This window comes from Arachis ipaensis, chromosome B8 (genome assembly GCF_059453495.1).
Source record: "Arachis ipaensis isolate K30076 ecotype BB chromosome B8, ASM5945349v1, whole genome shotgun sequence".
Taxonomy (NCBI): Eukaryota; Viridiplantae; Streptophyta; class Magnoliopsida; order Fabales; family Fabaceae; genus Arachis; species Arachis ipaensis.
Window position 1 is genome coordinate 16,797,961 of NC_142443.1, and position 18,484 is coordinate 16,816,444.

The window sequence follows — 18,484 nt, forward strand, 5'->3', positions numbered from 1 at the left end:
TGTATTAAAATTTTATCAATTTAACTATTGAGTTATTATGTTATATTGATTGATAATCAAGTTATGGTTATCGTATTTAAAAAATTCAACCATCAATAGATATATAATTTAATGATTAATAATTACATAATTTTTAAAGTTATATTATACATCAAAATAAAATAATATGATAAAATATTAAAACATTTTCAACTTTTCAAAATTTCATATGAGTAATAGTTGCTTTGACACATTTTACTATATTATATTCATTTTAACCATTGCAAACACATTTATGTCATTTTACAATTTAACTATTGAAAACACATTTATATCATTTTCAATGTTATACATACTTAAATGCCACCCTTCTTTTTTTATTTCCCGCGGAATACCAATAAATAAACAAATACCACCCTCTGGCCCAAAAGAATTAGGCTCAGCCCATACATGCAGAAAGCAAACAAAATAAAAGTGAAAAACATAGATTTCCAAAAACAATAAAAAACATACAAGACCAAAAAAAATGAAAAACCCAAGGACTAAAATTACCAAAACATCCTTAATAAACGATATCCTTTTCCGGTGGTCATGGAATGGATAACACTAACCACATGGATATGAGTGACACAATGAACTACTACTCTTCTCAACTCTCTCTCATTTGAATTCCTTCATCAATCATCAATATGGCTCCAATCACAAACTTGCATGGACTCCCAAAAACTTTGGCTCCCATTGTTACATGCCTTCCAAATGCCCATAGGAACCTTCATCTCAACAAAAGAGTGCAAATAGTTGGAAGCAATAATAATACGGCACATGAATCAGAATCTTCATCACAAGAATCTCTTGTTGACACTACTACAAGAAGAGCAGCAATAGGCCTTGTTGCCTCCATAGTTCTCACTGCCCAATTCCATGACAAGATTTCACTTGCTCAAGAACATACCCATAATGGCTGGTGGTATGATGATTTACCTTTGCCTCTTCCAACTGTCACTAACAGTAAGCACTTTATTATAATTGCCACTTACACATTTTTAGAGTTTTAGAATATCTATTTATTGCCTTAAAGCAGCGGTTGAATTGTCTTTGTGTGATCTCAAAGTCACGAGTTTAAGTTGTCACATAATTATCATGTTATGCTTACATTAAATTTTTTAGATGTGATCATTCTCTATTGATGCGAGATGTTTATGTATGAAACTCTAATTTTTTCTTTATATATATCCATAAAAATATTTTTTACTCATTCTTGAACAGTGGTACTCTATATTTTTTTTTTTGGTGACTATAGTGGTACTCTATATAGTAAATGATGGAGTTAATCATTAATAATGATATCATAATTAATTTTACACAATATATTTTGTTAGTTTATATAATTTCTATATACATACCCAATTTCTTTTGATGGACAAATAAATTGAAAGAAGAAATATAAATATGTAAATGAATTCTTGTATGTGAAGTGTAATTGAAATAAGTTGACAATGTAAAGAAGTTTGATATATGCATGGGAAATAAAATGAAATGAGTTTGTTTTCCATTGCTCTTATAAAAAGTTGATTTCACTTGTGATTTATGTTTTTCATTTATTTATGTTTATATATTTTAATGTGACTATTGAATAGTTGTATTTGTTTTGATTAGACCTTGCAAATGAGAAAACGGGTACCCGTTCATTTATTAAGAAGGGAATATACATGGCAGACATTGGAGTTAAAGGGAGTGTTTATAGGATTAAGAAATATGCATTTGATCTTCTGGCTATGGCGGATTTGATTGCAGCAGACACACTCAATTATGTGAGGAGATACCTCAGAATCAAGTCTACTTTCATGTACTATGATTTTGACAAAGTTATATCAGCTATGCCAGTGGATAATAAGCAACAATTAACTGACATGGCTAACAAATTATTTGATAATTTTGAAAAGGTACGTTATAATATTTAGTGTTTTATACTACCATGTTTATAAGTAAAGTTTGATTAAGAAATTGAAATTTTGTAATGCATTGACAGCTTGAAGAAGCTTCAAGGAGGAAAAGTTTACCTGATACACAATCAATCTACCAAGAAACTGAAGTCATGCTACATGATGTCATGGATCGGATGGATGTAATGTATAAAACAATTTGATATTAATTTAATTCGAAGTTGTGTTTATACTAAAAATATCTTAGTCACACGCTTCTTGATTCTCTGGATAGATTAGTATTATATTGGTACTCTTATACTTCTTGAATTAAAAAATACAGTTCTATCAGTGATATACTGTGAGAGGGACACATGTATGCGGCTTTAAAATAGATTAGTGTTACATTGGTACTTTCACGTTTATTTCTTTGAAAAATATAGCAGTATAATAATATCGTTAGTGATACTCTCACGTTCTTCTTGAACTGAAAAATACAATAATATTTTCAATGATAATATAATAGAACATCATGAGTGAGTCACGTGATTGTCACCATCAAACACACTTGGTGTCAATTGTCAACCCTCTCAATAGAAGCGCGTCACCTCCATTATTATTTCTTGGCCTGATCTCTTACTCCATGGACCTAGTCTTTATTCTCACTTAAGTGTTATAAATCAGAAAAAAAAAAAAGATAAAAATAAAAACTTAACCATAAAATAATAATAAAATTAGAAATAATAAAATTATAATAAAAAATAAAATTAAATAAAAAATATTAAAAATACTAAAAAAATATAATCTATTTTTATTGTAAAATTTGTAATTATAATTTTTTTTACGTTTTATTGTTATATTTTTTATAATATGAAATACTGATTCTAATAAAAAAATAAATTAAATAAAAAATTAATTATAAATAATAATAAAATTATAATTAATAAAAAATAGTCTAAAACATATTAAAAAATAAGAATATTGAGAATGTTAAAAAATATAATAAAAAATATATTGAAAAAATACAAAATAAAAATTTCTATGTATATATTTAAAATAAAATAATAAAATAATATAAAAATTATTTAAATTTATATTTTTTTAATAATTTTTTATTTAAAAATAATTTTTTAAATAAAATTTATTTATTATAATTTATTTTGATATAAAAATTAAAAAAATCTTAACCAAATTTAAAATAGTTTACAAGCTATAACTAGTTTTAAAAAATAATTAATTAAATTGATAAAAATTAATTTGTAAATCGATTAACTAAACCAAAATTGGTTTGAAGATTTGAAATTTTAAAATTAATTATTCTAATATAAATTTGTTATAAACCTAAACTAATTTTATAATAGATAGACAAAAAGACTAAACTTATTTGTTTAAAGTGTAAAAAGTTAGTTCATAAGTTAAAATTTATTTTTATATGAAATTGATTTTTCAATGAATAAACTAATTTTTAAATAAAAAATTGATTTTTAAATAGAAAATTATTTTTTTTAATTATTTAAAAATTAATTTATTATTTTTTTTTTGAAACAAAGGAAGCTCAACACATTGTGGTGGAGCAGTAAGAAAATAAACAACAAAGAAACAAATAAAACATAAATGGATGAATCCCGGTCATCTCCGGCAGAGCCATCAACAACCAAAAGGGTCAATACCAGACCACTCCTTGTAGCTCAAAAACGTCCTTTGTTGTACATCCTCAACACCTGCTTTCCTATTGTTGAAGATTCTATCATTTCTCTCCATCCAGATATTCCAGATCACTGCAAAGAAACCAATCAACAACAGCCTCTTCTCCTTCTTTCTGGTATGCATGCCAGTCCAACTCTCAAACAGTCCTTTCATGGTTCCTGGTACCACCCACGGTTTATCTAAGCGCCTGAGCCAGTCACACCATACCTGCCACATAAACTCACATAAAAGAAACAAATTGTGCACATATTCTGTTTCCTTGGGCACAAACACTGTCATTCTGATGAATCACGCCTAATCTACTCAACCTTTCTTTGGTATTTACCCTGCCAATCAGGACAAACCAGCCAAAAAGCTCAATTCTCGGAGGTACCAAACCTCTCCAAATTGATCTAGTGAAACTGTAGCTCGTAATATCTTCCGAGAGAGTCTCCGATTGCAACACCTGCAGGAAAGAGTTAGTAGAAAAAATACCTTTATCATCAAATTTCCATATAATATTATCCTCTCTGCCAGTGGATAGTTTCACTGGCCTTAACCTCTCATGGAGTTGATGAACTAATTCCAACTCCCATTGGAACAACTCTCTCCTCTAATGGAAATTCCAAATCCACTTTATCCCATCCCAGAACCCACAATCCCTTATCACTGATCTTTGTTGGTTTGAAATAGAGAAGAGTCTTGGAAAACTGGCTTTCAAAGGACCACCTTACACCCAATTATCAACCCAAAATCGCGTCCGTCTTCCATTTCCTACTTCCATTGCCAGGCCACTAATAAGTTTTTCTTTCACCTGTTGTTTTGCTATATTCAACTGACATATGTCTTTCCATGGACCCCCCGTTACCGGAAGAGTCTGACTACAAAGCATAACATTAGGAGCCAAATTATTACACGAACACACAACCCTCTTCCACAGCGGGCACTCCTCCTTTGAGAAACGCCACCACCACTTGAACAATAGCGCTGTGTTCCTCATTACTGCATCGCCGACCCCCAATCCTCCAGCCTTTTTTGGAGCCTGGACCACTTCCCATTTTACCAGGGGCATACCACAGTTACCATCCTCCTTGTACCATAGAAAACTCCTCTGAAGTGTAATTAGCTTGTTGGCGACCACCTTCGGCATCTTATACAGGCTAAGGTAATAAATCGGTAAGTTGTTCAAAACTGATTTGATGAGAACTAGCTTACCTGATTTGTTTAAGACCTTTGCCTTCCACAAGCTTAGCTTCTCTTCCACCTTGTATATGATCGGCTTCCAAGTCTTTACCAGCTGAGGATTCGCTCCTAGAGAAATACCGAGGTATCTAATAGGAAGCGCCGCTTGTTTACACCCCAGAAGACCACACACATGCTCCACCCACTCCTGCTCACAATTGACTGGGATCAAATTCGACTTATCAAAATTGATGCTCAGCCCAGACATCAACTCAAAGCAGCACAGCAACCTCTTGTAGTTCGCAATTGTTTCTGTCTCCGGAGGGCAAAACAAGATAGTATCATCTGCAAACTGGAGATGAGACAATTCAATATGATCTTTCCCGACTAGCAACGGAGCAATGCGCCCATTTCTTACAGCCTCCCCCAACATTCGATGCAACACATCAACCACAAGCACAAACAGCAGAGGAGATAGTGGATCCCCTTGTCTTAATTTCCTCTCCATTTTAAACGCCTTGGACGGTGAGCCATTCACCAAGATAGACATAGAGGCCGTACTGACACACTCTTTCACCCAATTCCTCCACTTTTGACTGAAACCCATCTTCTGAAGCACAATATCCACAAAGCTCCATCTAACTTTATCATAGGCTTTCTAAAAGTCTAGCTTTATGATTGCCGTCTTCTTTCTTCTCGACTTGAGCCAGTGAACCGTCTCACAAGCAATAAGGGCGCCGTCATGTATCTTCCTACCCTTAACAAAAGCACTTTGAGTCTCTCCCACCAGCTCTGGCATTACTGTTCTCATTCTCCGCACTAGGACCTTGGAGATTACCTTATACACACATCCCACCATACTAATCGGTCTGAAATCCTTGATCTCTTTGGCACCCACAAACTTCGGAGCTAGTGTCACCCAGGTGACATTTGCATCTTTTGGTAGCTTAGCACTTTGGAAGAACTCCATCACCGCTGCAGTGAACTCCTGACCAATATCTTCCCAGCATCGTTTGATGAAATTCAGATTGTATCCATCACTGCCCGGGGCTTTAGAGGATTCGCAGTCCCAAAATGCCTCCCTAATTTCCTCCACAGACGGTATCACCTCCAAAGCAACAGCCTCTGCTCCATCAATCTGTCTTACCAAACCATCCCAAAATCTTATCCTCGGAACAACTTCCTGCCGATACAGGTCCTTATAAAAACTTCTAATTGCAACCTTTATTCTTGTCTGATTCCGCACTAACCGGCCATGGATCATCAGAGCATCAATCTTGTTATTCCGTCTTCTAGCCGAGGCAATATTATGGAAGTTTCTAGTATTTTTATCCATGTACTTGGCATGCTGAGACCTCGACATCTGCTTCTAGTGTAACTCCTTTCTAACATACCACTTCTGGCAATAGCTCACCAACGCCTTCCTTCTAGCCTCCGTTGTACCATCATATATACCTTCGCTAGCCATAGTATCTAGTTTCTTAATCTCCTCCTCAAGCATCTTCAATCTCTTATCCATATCCCCGAAATTGTTCTTGTGCCATAGTCGTAGCGGACCCGTCAAAGCCTTCAACTTACTAGTGAATTGTGCGTCCCCCAAATTTCTCCATTCATTTTTAACCATGCTCAGAAAACCCTCATGCGTAAACCAGGAATCTAGACTTCTGAAAGGTCGGGGGCCATCCCCAGCCCTCTTATCCTCCACAATCAACGGACAGTGGTCTGACAGCCCTCTAGGCCCACCTTTTAGACGAACATCAGGAAATTCCTCAACCCACTCTATATTCACCAAGACCCGATCAATCCGGCTGCACGATTGACCCCTGAACCACGTGAACTTCCTATCATTCAGAGGCAAGTCCATCAACTGCATATCCTATACCCAAATTCTAAACTCTTCTGCTGACACCGGTAAACTACTAGTTCCTTTACGCTCGTCAATATGAAGGATCTCATTGAAGTCCCCAAAGAAGCAGAAAGGCACCTGACACAGACCCGCAATATAACTCAACTCCTCCCAGATAGCCTGCTTCTCCTCTCTCTCATGCGCCCCATACACCAAACAAAAAGCACAATTAAAATTATTTTTCGTCATCACTCCTTCAACGCACAACCATCTCTCCCCTTTATAACAGTTGTTTGCTTTAAACACCTCCTCATCCCAAATTAGCAACAAATCCCCCGAGGCCCCTGCCGACTCCACATACTCCCATCCCACAGAACTATAACCCCAGATTCTTGCAACATCAAATTTAGTAACAACCTGCCTCTTAGTTTCAATCAAACCTAGCATGTTGAGCTTATAACATTTCTTCAAAGATTTTAACATACTCAATTTGCCATCCCCCCTCAACCCCCGAATATTCCAACAGCTAAAAATTATTTAACAACATTCTTACTCACCTTATTGAGACTCTTCGGCCGACTTCTTCTTGCCTTTTCTTTTTGTTTTGCCATCTTTCTCTTCGCCGCTACTTCTTCATTCTGCTCTTTCAAGATTGCCATAATATCCACTTCTTCATCATATAAAACAGCACCCGACTCTACTACCAACGCCCATGTTTTCTCATTCTCTTTCCTCTGATCTTGCACCGGACTTCTACCCTCACCTGTCCCCTGCCTGGTCGCTGTTCCTGCCTGGTACTCCTCGGTTGCCACCACGTTTGACTCCCCAATCGCCATATCCTGCCCGCATGTGTTCCGCGCAACCAGCCTCATTGGTGTCGAAGTCTTACATTCCTGAACCGGGTTCGCAGATAGGTTACAAGAAGAGAGATTGTCCTCTCCCCCCTCAACCGGTTCCACCAGCTCCCCTACCCTCTCCACCCTCCACGACGCCTTTTGGCCTCTTTCACGGTTCTCGCCACTCCCTGGGTTGCAGTGCCCTGCGCCGGCCATGGAGTTTCTCGCATCCGCCATCCATTGACCCAGTTCGAGCGCCTCGTCCCACTCCGCAGCAGCAACGTCCAGACCGCGCATTCCTGGGCATGCTTTCCTAGCTTACAGACACGGCCCCTGTTCCTGCAGCGTGCCCTTCTCAACATTCTGGCTGACCCGCGCCACTACAGTCCGACCCGGCTCTACTGCCCTCTCAGCCAACCTCTCTCCCGTGGATACTCCTGTAGTCCCCGGGCCCAGCAACATATCTTTATTAGCCCAATTATCATCCGCCCAAATCCCCTTTTGTTTCAGCCCTCCTACTTGCATTTTGGTACCTGGGCCACTTACTTCCAAGCCCAAACCACCCCCATCAGCCATATGTCCCTTATTTTGGTCTTCATATGAGCATCCCACTCCCTTAACCTCACCTACCCTAGCAGCCCCATGCAGGACGTTAATTTCCTGCGTAACCGTTCTCTCCGAACCCTCCTCCCCATTCAATTCATATCCCCCAAAATCCTCCTTCCCATTACACCCAGAGTAACTATCCCAATCAATTACCATAAATGCCTTATTCAAATTATGATATTTGAAATTTAAATCATTCAAAAGCACTTCATCAATGACCCTTATACCCTCCTCACCGCCGATCAACTTATCATTGAAAATCTGCAGGTCTGCCACCGGATCCCACGGCACCACCTCAGTCGTGTGACTATTACTGCCAGCATCTGAGTTTCTGATCACAGGCCCCCCATCTTGGTCCCGACTCATACTTTCTATACCATATGCCTCATAACCCACTTCTTTAACATAAACATCAAAACCCCTATCACCGATTGAGATATGGATCCAATCTCGGATGACGTTAAAAATGCTTGTGTCAATTTGAATCCGTCCAGCTCTAAAGGATGATCCTGCTCCTGTACCTATATCACAACTAACCACATCACCCCATATGTCACCCATGATTGTAAATGTTTCTGAAGACCATACGTGTAAAGGCACCCCGTAGCATTCTAACCAAACTCTTCTGGTCTCACATCGTTCCGACTCCTCCCAACGCCAAACTTTATGAACAAATTGTAATAACCTATCCAACTTGAAAGTGAATGCCTCGTCCGCGTGCTTCACCGACTCAAACGTGATTAAAACCTTACATGCATCGAGCTCGCTTACCTCCACAACATGAGGCACATTTTTGCAAATTGTTCTTCTCAACGATTGAAGGTCAAAAGGTTTCAATGTGCTTCCTACTAAGCTCCGCACTAACCACTCCATATTCTCTGTCGCTATCGGCACTTCAACCCTCTTCAACTGCTCATTCACATATTGATCAGTGATTTGCTTACCATCTTTCTTCACCTCCTCATGTTGTGCCACAGTCACTTCCCTGCCACTACCACATTCCGTATGCTCCTCCGCATGCTGATGTCTTCGCTCCACCTGCACCCGCCGTTCCCTCCCCTGCTGTTGCCTTCGAAACCTAGCTTCACCTACAGAAACGATCTTCCCTCGTAGACTCATATTATTCATCTCCGTAATGGCCTTCAGCGCGCCGCCTTTCGTAGTGTATCGTACAAAAGCAAATAGATACACCGCCCCTAGTTTGCGTTTACGGGCCAAATAGATGTCCTTAATTCGTCCCGTCCAACAGAACAAATGATACAACTCCTTTCTTAAAATATCTTCTGGTAAATTATCCACAAACACGAATTTAAAATTAGTTATTAACAACTGATTTATTATTTTTATAAACTGTTAATAACTAATTTGTTTTCATTTAAAATTAGTTTAATTTAACATAATTTTTTATTAATTCGAATCAAGTATGATTTTTTTTATTAACTTTAAAATCACTTCTTCATACATATTCTCTTTTTCGTAAATGAAATTATCCCTTTTATTTAACATCTTTAATAGAATTTTTTTTGTATTTTGTTATTTTTTTCTATTCTTCTTTCTCTTCTAAATTTGATTATTCTTTCCTATTACCATTAACTATTCGTTTAAAATAAATCTTAATAAAAAAGACACAAATATAATTTACCAAAAAATTAAAATTGTAATTGCAAAAAAGAGGATCACAAATTTTCTATTTGAACATGATTACAATTTGCTAAAGAAGCTGTTAATTGAGATCAGTTAAAATGCTAAATATTTTAATCACATAAATAGAGTAATATAAAAAAATAAAAATAATAAAAAATTAATTAAATTAAAATATTAATATTTTTATTTATTTTTTTAAGAAATTTTTTACTAAACCTAAACAAGACTTAAAAAATATTCTATTCCCAATAATATTAGAAAATAAATATTTAATTTTTTTTAATTAAAATAATAAAAATTATAAATTTAATAATAATTACTTATTTATTTTTATTTAATTAATTTTTTATTTAAAATATATAAATTTCATATTAAATTAGTAGAATTACAAATAATTTAATCAAATAAAAATAAATATAAATAATAAATTAATGTATTCACTGTCCATAGATCATAAAAAATAATAGAAAAAAAAAACTGCTGAAGACACGTGTTGCTATATAAAGTTAAAAGAATCCAAAGTATGTTATGAGAGAAATACGTGTTGCCACTTAAAGTTAAAAGAATCCATGGTATGTTGTGGAAGGAATATTTGTGCGGCTTTTAGGACAGATTAGTGTTATCTTAATATTCTTAGACGTTTATTAATTCTTAAAATAGATTAGTGTTATCTTAGTACTCTAGTACTCTCACGTTTCTTGAACTAAAAATCACAGTAGTATTAGTGATATGTTGTGAGAGAGACATCTATGCATAGTTCTGGAATAAATTAGTATTATGTTGGTAATTTTATAAGCTTTTTAACTGAAAATACACTAGTATCAGTAATATATTGTGTAAGAGGGAGAGTAAACCTGTGTGGCTTTAATACCCTTTTTGAATTAAAAAACACAATAATATTTTTTTATAAATATTCTTTTCTACGTTGATGTAATTAACTTTTTCATTTAAACATTTAATAGAATTTATCTTTATTATATATTTTTTTCTATTTTTTTTCTTTTATTCTAATTATTTTCTCCTGTTACTGTTGATTAATAGCTTAAAATCATTCATAATAAAAAGAACAAAATGTATTGAATAAAAAAACTGAAATTGCAATTACTACCAAAAAAACTACAAATTTATTATCAATTACATCTATTATACATTTAAAAAATAAATATTTAATTTTTTAATTAAAATAATAAAAATTATAAATGTAAAAATAATTTTTCATTTATTTTATTATTTTATTTTACAAAAATATAAATTTTATGTTAAATTAGTAGAATTACAAATAATTTAATCAAATGAAAATAAATATAAATAATAAATTAATACGTTCACAAATCATAAAAAATAATAAAAAAAATATTTGTGAGAGAAGCACATGTTGTCACTTAAAGTAAAAAGAATCCAAAATATGTTATGGGAAGACATTTGTGCGGCTCTCAATCTCAAACGTTTCTTGAATGTCGATAGATTAGGATTGTGTTGACATTCTCATGCTTCTTGAATTGAAAAAACACAGTAGTATCAGTAATATATTGTAGAAGAGACATTTGTACAGTTTTATGACAAACTAATGTTATGTTAGTACTCTAAATACCTTGTGTAACACCCTACCACACAAAACTTTACGCTTAAGTCGTAAAACAGAGGTGGTGTGGTAGTACGACCTCTAAAATAAAATGAGTACATATAATAGCAAAAGAATTATAATGTGCTAGGAGCCTTGAAGAATAGAGGAAATAAAAATCGCAAAATAAAAGCACAACGCTCAAGGAACGAGTAAACTTGCGTGCTAAGAAAACTATAACTACTAAACATAAGATGACAGAAGTAGGAATAAGAGTGCCAAAGATACAAAATAACAAGCTCCTAACTCAGTCTGCGAAGTCAAGGCTGGCTGGAGAATATTTACATATATATATACATATCCAAAACCCAAATGTACATAAGCAAAACCCTGCCTCTCCATAAACCTCTAAGAGGATCAAAAAGAACAAGTTATGCAGAGAGAAAGCCAAGTACATATATATATACATCATAGCATAACAAAATAACCCCGTAATCACTCCGCTTCAAGAGTCCAGACGCCTAACGAGGTGCCTCTCGACCTGCATCTGAAAAACAACAACATAGTATGGAATGAGAACCGGAGGTTCTCAGTATAGTAAAGGTTCCACACACATAATAAATAAGGCCCTAGGAATGCCAGAGGCAATCCTAGAATGCCGATACTCAGATTATAGAGCTTAAAGTATTAAGCAGAAGCCATAAAAGGTGGTTTTCTAAGAGTATCTAAACCTAACTTAACTTAACCTTAAATCTAAGTCTCATACTGCCGTTCCTCCATACCTCCAATTCCATTATGCATTTTCACAGACAAATAGACAGATAAAGGCAAGCACAAGAAGGTTACAAATACACATTTAACATGGCAAGTACATGTAGGCACACCCAATTAAAGCACAAGCAAGTAATTCAAGAAATATGCATATGATGCATGCCTGTCTTATGGCTGATGAGGCTCATCTGTCGGTTATCCAGCCAACCCGACAAGTCTGAATTGAACTTAGACTGTCCCCCGATGTGTATCCCCAAGAGTCTATGCATAGCTTTATCTCAAATAATCAATATTGCTCAATAGGGGTAACATTCTAAGGAATTTATATAGTGCCCGGTCACACTTACGTCATAGAGTCAACAGAGTATTAAGTTTTTGACCTGGTACACGTGGTGGCAAGCCACGACACTTTATCAAGGGAATCTCGTATCTCAGATCATTCAAATTTATAAGCCATATAAATAATTCAATTATAATTCATCAACATCCACATCATTCTCAATCGCATCTCATTCATCATCATACATCAATCATATTCAATCCTTATCCTTCATTATCACACTTCCCATTCCGTCCATCAATAGTTCCAATTCAAAACATAATTCATTCTTTTCTAAATGAATCAAACTTAAAACATGCTCATTTTCTTAATAACTCAAAATCAAACCATATAACCTTTGAATATAAATCTTTTTTAAATAATCATATAAACAAAATCTCTAATTTTTATAAAATTTCGACATCATTTCCTCTAAAACTCGGACTTTGCCACCCTTTTCGGGTCCAAACCTGTATTCTTTTCAATTCAATATACCCTTCCTCATCATTATAACAATCACCACAATAAATTTACCTCAGATCAACAATTATACTCATACAATATTCAAATCCAACAACCAAAATTCAACTAAGAATTATAGTTCACAAATCCTAGGCTTTTAACACAAAATACTTCAAATCAATAATTCACCAAAGCACCAGTTACTCAACAAGCGCCAAACCAACCATGTTCATCAACAGGATACTAAGTATTAAATATACACATGCAATCCAACTTATCCTCTGGTCATCTAGCCTAAGTTTTCACAGAATATTATATATTAAATGCAAGAAACCTAAACCATACTTTAGCCGATTCCCAAGTATTATTCCAAGACAATTTTTCTAAAAAAACACAGCCCTCAAAACCTCAACTAATCAGCTTCCTCCAAGTTCCAGTATTCACAATTTCAAGCTCCAATTATTTATTCACAACCTAATACACATTCATAACACATATATATCCAATTTAATACTCAAATCTCAAATTCAAAGAAAATAAAATAGAATTATCGTATCCTCACCTTACCCAAGCTTCACATAAGCAAGAGTGAACGTTTCCCTCAAGCTAATCGGATCCTAAAACATCAAAAATCAAAGAAATTCAACCTTTCTATTCCTAATTTGAAAATTGGGGGAAAAAAGAGGCTGAGGTGAAATAACAAGTTACCTATGAAATTATTTCAGTAGAAACGTAGAGCTCGACGTGGTGAACGCGTGGCCGCGAATGGTGCGGCGATTGGAGCTCGGACGGAGAAGTTACGGGGATCGGAAAGTTACCATAACGTTTCGGGGGTGTTTCGTTCTTCTTCTCTCTGTTATTAGCTTCAGCGTGCTTTTGAAAATGAGGAAGAAGAGCCCGTAAGTCACTTAAATGTGCTGGGCCGGTTGGGCTCACGGGCCCGGTTCGGCCCGTTCGGTCCAATCTTGGACCGTTTTCTTCGAAATTAGTGTCAAAATTCTCATTTCGATGAGCTCTATCCTAATTTGATATAATATTCGTGCTTCTAATATTCCTTATTAAAAACTAATTTATTGAATAATTATCTACTAATTGAACCGGGGTTTACATCCTACCCACCTAATAAAGAATTTTGCCATCAAAATTCAAATTCAGTTACCTGAAAAGAGATGTGGGTAGTCCTTTCGCATATCTGATTTGAGTTCCCAGGTATGTTCCTCGATACCAGCTCGACTCCAAGCTATTTTTACCAATGATACTTCCTTCCCTTGTAACCATTTAACACTGGTGTCATCAATTCTCACCGGAGTTACTGGAAGTGTTAGATCTTCTCTTATTTGGATTGGTTCCGGTTCTAGAACATGACTTGCGTTAGGAGTATACTTCCGAAGCTGTGACACATGAAACACATCGTGCAAATTCGAAAGATACGGCGGTAAGGCAATTCTATAAGCCACTGGCCTAATTCTCTTTAGGATCTCAAACGGTCAAATATAACGGGGATTTAGTTTCTTAGTCTTAATAGCTCTTCCCACTCCAGTGGTTGGTGTAACTTTCAGAAAAACATGCTCTCCTTCCTCAAATTCCAAAGGCTTTCGCCTCTGATCAGTATAACTCTTCTGACGGCTCTGAGCTATAAGCATTTGACTACGAATCTTCTTTATCCGTTCAGTAGTTTCAGCTATCATCTCAGGCCCTAACAAACTTCTTTCTCCAGTTTCATACCAACATAGTGGAAATTGACATTTTCTGCCATACAGAGCCTCATATGGAGCCATTCCAATGCTTGCATGATAGCTATTGTTATAAGCAAACTCCACTAATGGCATATACCGATCCCAACTTGCTGGCTGGTTCAAAACACAAGCCCTTAACATATCCTCCAAGGTATGAATAGTTCTCTCTGACTGACCATCTGTCTGAGGGTGATACGCAATACTCAAGCTTAACTGAGTCCCAAATGCACGCTGAAAAGCTCCCCAAAATCTTGATGTAAAACGGGAATCTCTGTCAGATATAATGGTAGAAGGCACGCCATGCAACCTAACAATCTTGTTGATATACATTCGAGCCAATTCTTCCATTGTGCAACTTATTCGGATAGGAAGAAAGTGAGCTGATTTCGTCAGTCGATCCACAACTACCCAAATAGCGTCACAACCAGACCGGGTTCTAGGCAAACCTATCACAAAATTCATTGCGATACTCTCCCATTTTCATTGTGGAATCTCTAAAGGCTGAAGGGTCCCTAATGGTCTCTGATGCTCAATCTTAACCTTCTGACACGTTAAACATTTAGATACATGAAATGCCACATCATTCTTCATACCTGGCCACCAGAACATCGCTTTCAGATCCTGATACATTTTAGTGCTCCCTGGATGAATTGAAAATCCGCTCTTATGAGCTTCCTTCAAGATACTCTGTCGCAGGTCCCCAATATCTGGCACAACAATCCGATTCTTGAACCTCCACAAACCATCCTGTCATTCTGACACTCTCCACTATTTTTCCTATTCAACTGCTAGTAATACCTTACGTAATGTTTCACTGTCTCAATGAGCCTTCAAAATTTCCAACTTAAAATCACTTGAAATCTGCAACTAACTCAAACACAAAATTCCAGATTCTTTTCTAATTCCCAAATTCAAACCTTGAAATGCCCTTAGTAATTCTTCTTCCCATAGCATCATCCAAGCCGCATATAAAGACTTCCAACTCAAGGCATCCGCCACAACGTTCACTTTTTCTGGATGATAATTCAATTCAAAATCATAATCTTTCGGAAGTTCCATCCACCTTCTCTGACGTATATTCAACTCTTTCTGCTCAAAAAGATACTTCAAACTCTTATGATATGAGAAAACATGAAACTTAATGCCATAGAGATAATGCCCCCAGATTTTCAGAGCAAACACAACAGCAGCAAGTTCTAAGTAGTGAGTCAGATAGTTCATCTCATGCGGCCTTAATTTCTGTGAGGCGTATGCTACAACATTTCGATGCTGCATTAGAACGCACCCTAAACCTTTCAGAGATGCATCACAGTACACTTCAAACGGTTCACTTGGTTCAGGTAATACCAATACAGGTGTAGTAGTCAACCTGTGCTTCAATGCTTGGAAACTCTCTTCACATTCCGGAGTCTAGACAAAAGGCATATCCTTCCTAGTCAACTTGGTTAAAGGTAAGGCGAGCTGTGAAAATCCCTTAATGAATCTGCGATAATACCCCGCCAAACCTAGGAAACTCTTGATCTCTGTCACTGAAGTTGGTCGCTCCCAATTCATCACTGCTTCCACCTTAGCAGGATCCATAGCTATTCCCTGCTTACTCACCATGTGGCCGAGAAACTTCACTTCACTCTTCCAGAACTCACATTTAGAAAACTTAGCATATAACTTCCTGTTTCTCAGAATTTGCAGCACAGTTCGCAAGTGATCAGTATGCTCCTCTTCAGTCTTAGAATAAACAAGAATGTCATCAATGAAGACAATAACAAACTTGTCCAGATACGGTCAGAAAATCCTGTTCATATAATCCATGAATACTGTTGGGGCATTAGTTAACCCAAAAGACATCACCGTATACTCATAATGACCATAACATGTTCTGAAAGTAGTTTTTGGAATATCTTCATCTCTAACCCTTATCTGACGATAACCGGATCGCAAATCAATCTTAGAAAACACACCGGCACCCTGTAACTGATCCATTAGATCGTCGATTCTAGGCAACGGATATTTGTTCTTCACAGTGATCTTATTCAATTGTCGATAATCGACACATAAATGCATACTCCAATCTTTCTTCTTTACCAGTAACACTAGCGCTCCCCACGAAGAAACACTTGGTCAGTTAAAATACTTACCCAACAGATCTTTTAGTTAAGCTTTGAGTTCAACCATTTCTAAAGGTGACATCCTGTAAAGAATAATCGAAATCAAACTGGCTCTAGGCACCAACTCAATTGCAAATTCAACCTCCTGATTAGGTGGAAATTCATTAACATCATCCGGAAACACGTCTGAAAATTCACATACAACCGAAATCTGCACTAAACTCTGATCATCACCTGATACTCCCACAGTTAATAACATAATACCCTGACATTCAGTTCCAGAACAGTTTACTATCATAGAATTCAAATAGTAACTATTCACCAGAACCGGTGCTTCTGACCCTTCCGGCATAAACTGTACTGGCTTCTCAGAGTAAACAGGTAAAACATGATCCTTAGATAACCAACCTCCCGGTTATCCCAGCATCATCTGCCTGCAGGATACATCGTATTCTCTACCACCAACGCTGAGCTTCACCTTGCAACTGATAAGTTCCAAACTCAACCCATTGCTCTTCAGAAACCTGTTGGGCCTGCAATGCCCGTTCCATAGCCTGAATCCAATTATCTGCATCAGTGGGATTTGAGGTTCCCCTGAAGGTCGGAGGGTGAACTTTCAGAAATGTAGCAAGTGTCATAGGACCGTCCTCACCATTATTGTTCCCATGATTACCCTGATTTATCTGATTGCCCAGTGCCTCGGCTATCGCCTGCATAGCTGCAGCCATATTTCCTAGGGCAGCCATAAAGTCTACTGGATCAGTCCCTGCCACGCCAAGAGTAACGGTGCCTATCCTATCTCTACCTCGCCCGCGACCACGTCTGCGAGTCGACATATGGTCCTTATACACACTAAACAAGTGATATTAAGTTGATCAGTCTTAATATCACAGGTCTAATGCTTTAAGTTCCAAATGCATGCTCACAAGCGTTTATGCTATATATATATATATATATATATATATATATATATATATATCAGTCAGATATCCTAACAGCACATAAACACATATACAGAGAATGCACAGAAGCACAATCAGTCCATCTTTCAGGCTCTATAGGAACGAACTGCTCTGATACCATAATGTAACACCCTACCACACAAAGCTTTACGCTTAAGTCATAAAACAGAGGTGGTGTGGTATTACGACCTTTAAAATAAAATGAGTACATATAATAGCAAAAGAATTATAATGTGCTAGGAGCCTTGAAGAATAGAGGAAATAAAAATCGCAAAATAAAAGCGCAACGCTCAAGGAACGAGTTAATTTGCGCGCTAAGAAAACTATAACTACTAAACATAAGATGACAGAAGTAGGAATAGAGTGCCAAAGATATAAAATAACAAGCTCCTAACTCAGTCTGCGAAGTCAAGGCTGGCCGGAGAATATTTACATATATATATATACATATCCAAAACCCAAATGTACATAAGCAAAAACCTGCCTCTCCATAAACCTCTAAGAGGATCAAAAAGAACAAGTTATGCAGAGAGAAAGCCAAGTACATATATATATATATATACATCATAGCATAACAAAATAACCCAGTAACCACTCCGCTTCAAGAGTCTAGACGCCTAACGAGATGCCTCTCGACCTGCATATGAAAAACAACAACATAGTATGGAATGAGAACCGGAGATTCTTAGTATAGTAAAGGTTCCACACACATAATAAATAAGGCCCTGAGAATGCCAGAGGCAATCCTAGAACGCTGATACTCAGATTATAGAGCTTAAAGTATTAAGCAGAAGCCATAAAAGGTGGTTTTCTAAGAGTATCTAAACCTAACTTAACTTAACCTTAAATCTAAGTCCCATACTGCCG

General features: G+C 36.4%; 2 protein-coding genes across 3 annotated transcripts in view; one reads left to right on the top strand and one right to left on the bottom strand.

Moving 5' to 3' along the window:
- The first annotated feature begins 568 nt into the window (after positions 1–568).
- The window catches only part of PNSL3 (PsbQ-like 1), a 47,427-nt gene continuing 29,511 nt past the window's right edge, over positions 569–18,484 (top strand). Inside the window, exons 1-3 of one of the 2 annotated variants that reach the window (XM_088496071.1) lie at positions 569–987; positions 1,636–1,922; positions 2,009–2,168. In XM_088496071.1, the coding sequence (XP_088352197.1) occupies positions 669–987; positions 1,636–1,922; positions 2,009–2,125 (723 nt within the window). In that variant the 5' untranslated portion in view covers positions 569–668 and the 3' untranslated portion in view covers positions 2,126–2,168. Of the gene's footprint in view, positions 988–1,635; positions 1,923–2,008; positions 2,259–18,484 lie in introns of those variants that run through there. The other variant, XM_016316641.3, reaches the window with a different exon arrangement.
- On the bottom strand, positions 6,139–6,642 carry LOC148547323 (uncharacterized). Its single transcript, XM_088495382.1, has one exon. The coding sequence runs from the start codon at positions 6,640–6,642 to the stop codon at positions 6,139–6,141; it is 504 nt and encodes a 167-aa protein (XP_088351508.1).